This window comes from Pelmatolapia mariae, linkage group LG10_11 (assembly GCF_036321145.2).
Source record: "Pelmatolapia mariae isolate MD_Pm_ZW linkage group LG10_11, Pm_UMD_F_2, whole genome shotgun sequence".
NCBI classification, from domain to species: domain Eukaryota; kingdom Metazoa; phylum Chordata; class Actinopteri; order Cichliformes; family Cichlidae; genus Pelmatolapia; species Pelmatolapia mariae.
In genome coordinates this window covers 10550040-10558486 of record NC_086236.1, presented here as the reverse complement: position 1 = coordinate 10558486, position 8447 = coordinate 10550040, and the positions used below count along the sequence as shown (strand labels likewise).

The following is an 8447-nucleotide window of genomic DNA, read 5'->3' as shown; positions in this document are numbered from 1 at the left end:
CGCACGCTCCACTTGACTGCTGCATCTCTCATCCTCTTTGTTTTTCACATAATGATATTATCCTATATCCTCGCATGTGATTGGCCACAATATGGAGGGATTGGAGCATAGCTGAGCCACTGTGTGAGAGCTGAGCAATGAAAGGAAATTAAGTGAGAAGCCGGCTCTCGCTCAATGGGAGTCGACTCTTCTAATTCACTACAAAGCACTCTCTAAGCACGGCTCTTAGAGCTGATGCTTTTGTGCATGACACATTATCGAACGTTACGTTGTGTGTCATGGATACTGTTGACTCCAAATCTCCAGACCACTATGTCGATCTGAGACAGCAAGAGCGAGACCAAGACAAGACCATGACCAAAGTCTGTCGAGACCAGGACAAGACAAAGACCACGTAAAAGTGGTCGAGACATCCAACTCTAGTTAAGAGTTGGATGCCTGGGAAGGGATCTCAAAACTGAATTATAGATGGCAGACAGCTGGGTAAGCCAACTGTGGCTCTGATGATGATCCTTGATGATGTCAAGGATGATATATTACTGCATTCACCTTTCCCTCTGTCCTGATTAGTCCCCCAGTTACTGCTGAAAAACATCAGCACAGTCAATACCAATGCTTGGCATTCAGGCCAAGAGTTCAGTCTTGTTTAATCATTATTATTGGTGTCTTATAAATATTTTTCTTAAATAAAGATGGTTGAATAGTTGTACACATTAATAAAAAATGAAACATTTGATTTCACTGTGGACAAAAATAAATAAAATATAAAAAAAATCAACTTCAGCTGTAAATGGTAAAGAGCTGGAGACATTTTTTGTTAAATCAGAAACTTTATTAAGTGCACATTTCTCATTTTATTGTACAAAGAACAGTAAACAAATACAGCAAACAAATAAGCAAATAAGCAAACAAATACAACTCCACTATAAATTCAAACCAAGGTTATAGTACACTTAAACTATATTACAATGTAAAACTACTGGGCTTTGAAAAAAATAATTCCAGTTTACCGAAATCAATAAAAAAAAAATTAAAACAAAGCTTTCCTGATGAGGCTCTGTTGAATATGTTTATTGAGAGTTGGGATGTCATAAAGTATATTTTCTATTATAACATCTGTTCTAAAATTTAATGATTATTAAATAATAATTTAATAATAATTAAAAGGACTAAAACTAATGAAAACTGAATTGCCATGAAATATTTAACAATAAAAACTAAACTGAAAGAAGCAAACCTACTCTAATTTATGTTGAACCAATTAAAAAAAGAAAATTCACAATGAAATAGAAACCACTTTACACTTCATATTACACTACAAACTACATTATTACTGTGGCTCTGATATAAAATTCTGTTGTTTAGTGTCAAAACAAAACAAAAGTTAATATTTTAGTAGTTTGAAAAACAATCAGGGAATAACAACATAAACAACCCCCCCCCCCCCCCAAAAAAAAAAACAAAAAAACATTACATCCATGAAGTGCACTGCAGTGTAGACTCACACTTTAACGAATGGCAGTAGGCAGAGCTTAAATTCTCATGATTCAGTATCACTTGTCTCCTTCAACTCACACAATTCAAGAGAGTTTTTCTGATTCTGTTGAATCCAAAATCCAGCATAGAGAGGCTGAGTGAACCTGGTCTGGACTCTGTGGAGGAGATTCATGGTCTCAGTGATGCTGTAAAAAGACAGAATACCTGCCCTGTGATCCAAATATACTCCAACTGTGGAAGACTGAGGGCCTGAGAGGGAAGTTAAAATGTTTCCATGTCTGAATTGATAACTGCCATGTGAATATTTTAATGCCCAAGACTCGTGATCTGATCCCAATCCACGGTTATTACTTGACCCACTATAGGAGTCATACTTCTTTGCAACACCCACTGTTGCTATACCAGTCAACTTTACCTCCCAGTAGCAAGGTCCATTCAGAACCTCATTACTCTGGACATGCGAGTTTTCAGAGTAATCTCCATATGACGCACGTCCATACAGTGAGAAAGGCTTTGTTTCCGTCTTTGGACCAACAGTGATGCCACAAGAATATTTCAAAAATTCCCCTCTAGTTGTGGGTTCTTCTTGAGGCAGTAGCACATCTGCTTTATTCACTGCAACTAAAATTTTTGACCATTCATCACTCAGAAGATCCTTCATTTTATTTCTGGCCTGTAATACAGCCGTGGTCACACCTTGAAAGTACTGCAGAGTGTGGTTGGAGGTGCTCGGTAAATCTGTATATTTATTCAAATGTGACAGTGAGGAAAAATTATTTAGAAAATGGATATGATCCTCTGTTAGTGAGAGCTGCTCCAGTTCAGTGTCTTTCCTCCTCAACTCACCGATCTCCTGCTCTAGCTTCTCCTGAAGTTCTTTGACTCGAGTCCGTTCAGTTTTCTGCTTGGATCTGATCTTCTGCTTCACCTCCGAGCTTTTTTTCTCAATCAGACTGATCAAGTCTTTGAACATCTCCTCACTTTCCATCAAAGCTTTATCAGCAGAAAGACTGATGGCCTCCAGTTCCCGCTTAAGCAGGTTCACATCCCTCTCTCTGTTTTGGATTCTGTACTGGATGTTGTGTCGATTCCTTGCTAGATTTTTCTGCTTCTCAGCTCTTTCTGCTGCAGCTGACACTGTGACATGGTCTTTGTGTTCATCCATTAAACAGAGATAACAGATACACTGCTCATCAGTGCGGCAGAAAATCTTCATCACCTCATCATGGTGAGTGCAGATGTTCTCCTGAAGCTTTGAAGTGGCTTTGATGAGCTTGTGTTTCTTTAACGGAGCTACGTTGTAGTGAGGCTGGAGGTGCTGCTCACAGTAAGAGGCCATACACACCAGGCAGGACTTGGAGGCTTTCCGCTTCCTCCCAGAACAGAAATCACAGGCCATGTCTCCAGGTCCAGCATAGGCATGATCAGACGAAGCAGCTGGAAGTCCTGCTATCTTTAGGTCCTCTACTAACTCAGCAAACATGGTGTTTTTCACCAGGACAGGTCTTGGTATGAAAGTCTCTCTGCACTGGGGACAGCTGTGTGTTTCATTCTCATCCCAGTATTTTTTGATACAGTCCATGCAGTAGCTGTGCCCACAGGGAATAGTGACTGGATCCTTCAAGAGATCCAGACAGATGGAACAGCTCAGTTTTTCTTGATCCAGCTGAATCACTTGCTGCGCCATTTCTCTTCCAGTTAAATTAAGTTTCACTTTCTGTTACCAGATAAAAGCTGCATTCATTTCCTCCTGACACTGAGACACTAATCTGCGGTGTGTGGTGTTTTCAGCGCTTGCATTTGATCACATGGTCTTTAGATCCACATTTTTACTGGCTGATGAGTGGAAGGGGAGGGAATGATAATTGTCTGAAGTGAACAGACTCTACCCACTTTATTTTGCCTTAAGTGTATATGCTACATATTATGCTAAGAGAAACTCAGTCAAATTAAAGCGATGCTCTTGCGAATGTGATTTTATCAGTAACACATTTATTCCGTTATTAATGATATAATAAACCATGAGATTAATATCAATACAAGTATACTCAGTTTCCACATATTAATTTCGACACTGTGTACTCTTACAGTGATACTTAGTCGGTATGATGCGACTCGGACTTCGAATACAAAAATTAAAGACTTTTGATTACGCTATTTTTTCCCTCTGAATTCAGCTGTACTTATTTTGAAATCTTTATTTGTTTTAATTTGGTCAAGCAAGGTTAATTATGTATGTAACGTTATCATATTTTGATATTTCTGTAATTTAAAATGTATTCTTCATATTTATTTCCGTATGTTTTTTACTCCATTATTTATTATATCACTAATGACAGACTAAAATTGCAGGGAAATCACGTACCCTGAAGATCGCTTTTATTTTGAAATAGTTTCTCGGTTTCCCTTATTCACGGAAAATAAGGTGGAGGCTGTGCAGTAAACCTCAGGAAGTAAAGCGACACTACCTGAAAAACCGATTTATATCTCTGAGTACCCAAACTGAACAGCACTTAAATGTCCGAGGAATGGTCTAGAAATATCTGGGATGGATCTCCTAGAGAAAAATAAATTTATGGGTTAAATAAGCATCCCGGAAGCCCCGTTTTCATGTGCATCGTTTGTTTTCTTCCGCCACAGAGCCGACCAATCGTTCCTATGAGTCCAGCAGCATGCCTTCACTTCTCGAAATGTCGTGACAGCTTTTCATAATCGTGTTTTGCTCAGTAAATTTCAAAAATATGAAGGGAGTTTTAAATAAACTTCAATTATGGGTTGTCTTATTATTTTTGCTGCATCATGCGGATGTTTTCAGGTTTTCGTCTGCTCAAGGTAGGAGACTGACAGCTGCAGCTAGCCTTAATGCTAACAGTACAAACCTTTAATTATGAAATATGTTTTATTAAGGTTGATAATTAACAGTAACGCAGGATATTCTCTCTGTGTAATGTTTGAGTAGTCGGCTAGTCCTTCAAATGGATTTAGTAGGCCGAAATAATGTGAGAGACACTGTTTATTCTAACCAGACGTCTAAGATAAACATTACGGTTACACACCAGTAAGTGAATATCTTAAAGAAACCAACATGAAGGTTTTGAAGTGGCCTGGTCACAGTAACAGGCCGTTTATGCTTGAAAACTACTGATAAGGGTGAAACAACCAGTTATTGGGTTTAAGGACAGTTACATTTTTACACAGGGCCAGGTAGGTTTGGAAAACATTTTTTCCTGTATAAATAAAATAAACACTGAAAACCTTTTTCTTTGTGAAATATTTGTTTGGTGATCCCAAACATTTAAGTGTTATAAATACGCAAAAAACAATCAGGAAAGGAACAGATACTTTTCACAGGAGTGAAAGTGACACCTTAGAGCAAGAAATATGATTGTCTTCAGATAAACTTCTCCACTATTAAAAGTCAGATGGAATGGAAAACAATTACAGATATGTTATATGCACTGAGCTTAATTTCTTTTCTTTTTTTTTGTCCCTTAGAGTATGATGACTCACTGGAGCTCATTTTGTCAGAGGACACTTTGTCCGACTTGGAGAACAGCCCCAAGTTTGTAGAGTCCGGAGACCTGGACTCTCTGCCGAAGAGGCAGTTCAAGACGGCTGAGATTGCAGATGCTGTGATGGGCACTGAAACTCCCATCGATCCATCTGACATCGAGTCTCTCTTCCCCAAAAATGTGAAAGACTTTCAGTCAGGCTTCTCCCCACCCTGTGATGACAGCAGTGCCCAGTGTAGTTCACCGGCTCCAGCTGAGAATGGTGCATCACAGGAGGAGGATGCTGAATCATCACAGCAGGTTAGTAAGATGAAACTGTGAGACATAAAAAGGGACTGCTGCTAGACCGCTGCCTTAAAGGGTTACCACCTCAGTTACCACAGTGACTGACATCTAAATTGATATATAAATTCCAAATGGAAACCCAAAATATAAAGATAATCACAAATTAGTAAATGATTTATTATTAAGGTAAAATTTGCACTTGTGAAGATTTGCAGATTTGTCTTCTAAGATGATTAAGTGAGACAATGAGATCCTTTGATTCTCAGATGTCTTCCTGGACAAATTTACTTTAAGATATTAACACTGGTTGTTATAAACCAACTGACTTAAACCCCCGTGGGATCAATAAAGTCTTCACTTATCTTAAAAATAAATTGATAAAAAAATCAATTACAAGGTTAATTTAATTTCAGCATCAGTTTAGTTTTTATGTTTTGACATTTGCTTGATAAAGTCTCACTGAAGATTAGCCCAAATATGCATAGTTATGAATGCAGTTTTGCTGAAGCTAACTTCTCCTTGAATGTTTCCCTGCAGCTCACGCTTGACATTGTGCGTGCGGAGGTCATAACGGTTGAGGAGCACAACACCACGGAGACCGCCAAGACGTACAAAGTCAACTGTGATAAACGGAACATCACAGGAATGGAGAACTTCACTGTGCAGGTCCTCAATGCCTCACAGGTATTCACTCCATCCTCTGAGGCACATGTTTACACTCTGTGTAAAGTGTTTGAAAAAAAGTGTGCCACCAATTTCCCCAACATTTACGCTAGTTACCATATACAACATTCATTTATCAACTTTTCTAATGGATCTATTTATATAGTTTTTTGTGTGTACAAACCTTTTTGTAAATCAGTTTTGTTTTATTTCATCATAGCGTGACTCATTGTTTGTATTGTGAGCATTGTTGTTTGTTGCACCTTTCATTTTTGAGTGAATTTACCAGAATTCAGGTTCTGTTTGTATCCCTCTTATAAAATTCCATGCAGGAGAATTTCCTGTTTCTCTCCTGGATAAAAACAAACTAAACCCATCCCTTCTTTTCTTTCAGGATCTAATGGAGTTCCTCAATGCTAACAGCACAGAGTGCTCTGTGGTGCTGTTCTTCACCGCCTGGTGCCAGTTCTCAGCCAACCTGGCACCTCACTTTAACGCCCTTCCCCGGGTTTTTCCCAGCATGCATTTCTTGGCACTGGATGCCTCACAGCACAGCAGGTAAATGATCACCTTTGTTCTGGTTTTAACTGTGTAATCTCACTGTGAAAACCCCTCTTAGAATACTTTTTAAAGCTGTTCTCGTCTGTGGCTCACTACACCTTAGCATCTATATAGAAGCAGAATATAGCTCATGTTTGTTAGCGAACAGTTAATTGGATAATTAGAGTAGTTGATAAATGTTATTTTGTGTTGAAAATGATAAAAATACAAATGTAGAATAAAGTCTTTTTTGTGACTTTGGTTTTATAATCACATTTGAGACAAAGTAAGTAAATTAAAGACCAGAATTTTTAAAAGCTGAAAATCATTTTGTTGCAACAAATGTTTGGACTCTATTTTGTGTAAACATCCAAGAATTGATTGATTATGTTCTTATAAAGGGTGCTTATAATAATCTGTATCCCTGTACATTATACATGACATTGTGTAAGTATCATGTAAGCAGAGGGTTGGTGTGACAGAGAAGAATGATTGGTACAGGATTAGATGGATGCAGATGATCCACTGTGGTTACCTTTAAAGGGAACAACTGAAAGAAGAAAAATCGACTAACTGCAGACTCAAAAATTGTTTTGAATGCATCTATCATGTATATTATATATTGCGTGTTATTTTCTTGTAATGCATGTCTCCATCTTCCACCAGCCTCTCCACGAGGTTTGGGACTGTGGCAGTGCCCAACATCCTGCTGTTCCAGGGGGCAAAACCAATGGCTCGTTTCAACCACACTGACAGAACGCTGGATACGCTCACATCTTTCCTTGTTAACCAGACAGGTACAAATGCAGGTTATGTGTTACATTATATAGAGCTTACTGGTTTGGGCTCAAAAGGGTCAGAATTGAGTGGTTGGAAGATCATTTTGAGTCATGTAAAATGAATTTGAACGACCACTCAAAAGATCGAACTCTGTGTGTTCCAGGTTTTGAAGCCGGCCCTGATAGAAATGTGACAGACGCAGACCGCCTCGGTCCCCTCCCTAGCGTTCCCGTGAAGAGCATCGACTGGCTGCTGGTTTTCTCCATCCTCTTCATCACAAGCTTCACTCTGTACGCCATCCTGCGGACCGACAGCATACGCTGGCTCATACCCGGACAAGAGCACGAGCATCAAGACTGAAACCTCACAGACTGTTCGTGAAGAATGATGTAAAGAATTGTTTGATAAACAGTTTAGTTTATTAAAATGGCTAATGTGCTTATGTTTAAGTGTTTGAGTGAAATAAAATATTTGAGCTCTTGCGGTTTAGAATAAAGATTTGGATTAAAAGTAACATTTTGAGGCTGTGTGCGAGAAGACAAACTGTGCTGTCATTTTTTTTTTTTTTTTTGTGCCTTTTAGTTGATGTTCAGCCGAACCCAAGTAAGTCCAAAGTACAAAAAACAAAATACTAGACATGTCTGTACAAACACTGCCCCTCTCATGCAGGCACACTTTGCTCCTCTTCCTCCTCCTGGCTCTACTGTGTTTTGTTGTCTTGCAGTCCCCTGATTCAGCTGCACTGAACAAACATGTAGGCTGCAGTGAGTGAAAGAGAGGAGCATCCTGTGGAGATATTTTACAGCTGTAAATGAAAACATTGCAAACAGTGATGTGTGTAGGAAGGAAATTCTCTGCTGTGGCAGCAAAAAAGAAAAAAGACAGGCGCAGACTCCCTGGCACAGGTCAGAGGTCACTGGCAGAGTACTTCCAAAGGATCAAAGAATATTCCGTTAGCTTATACAGTGGTGAAAATGACGTTTCAATCATGGCATATGTCAGATGTTCAGTATTAGTGTTAATTAATTGAAGAGATATTCGTCATCATAGTTGTTACTTTAGCAGACTGATACCTATAGGGTGTATTAAGACATTCTATATTTATATATTTAACCTAATGAAACGTGTTCAGTAAGTAATTTTACTTGAAGTGAAAAAAACACCTCAAAC

The 8447-nt window shown here is 38.7% G+C and overlaps 2 protein-coding genes across 2 annotated transcripts; one reads left to right on the top strand and one right to left on the bottom strand.

Annotated features, from left to right (window-relative positions):
- Positions 1–1505: 1505 nt before the first annotated feature.
- LOC134637408 (E3 ubiquitin-protein ligase TRIM16-like) lies at positions 1506–3203 on the bottom strand. The gene has a single exon (XM_063487827.1). The coding sequence runs from the start codon at positions 3182–3184 to the stop codon at positions 1541–1543; it is 1644 nt and encodes a 547-aa protein (XP_063343897.1). The 5' UTR covers positions 3185–3203; the 3' UTR covers positions 1506–1540.
- A 941-nt stretch (positions 3204–4144) lies between these two features.
- On the top strand, positions 4145–7794 carry txndc15 (thioredoxin domain containing 15). Its single transcript, XM_063487038.1, has 6 exons — positions 4145–4329; positions 4993–5309; positions 5832–5978; positions 6352–6515; positions 7164–7294; positions 7441–7794. The coding sequence occupies exons 1-6, from the start codon at positions 4239–4241 to the stop codon at positions 7635–7637; spliced, it is 1047 nt and encodes a 348-aa protein (XP_063343108.1). The 5' UTR covers positions 4145–4238; the 3' UTR covers positions 7638–7794.
- Positions 7795–8447: the final 653 nt, after the last annotated feature.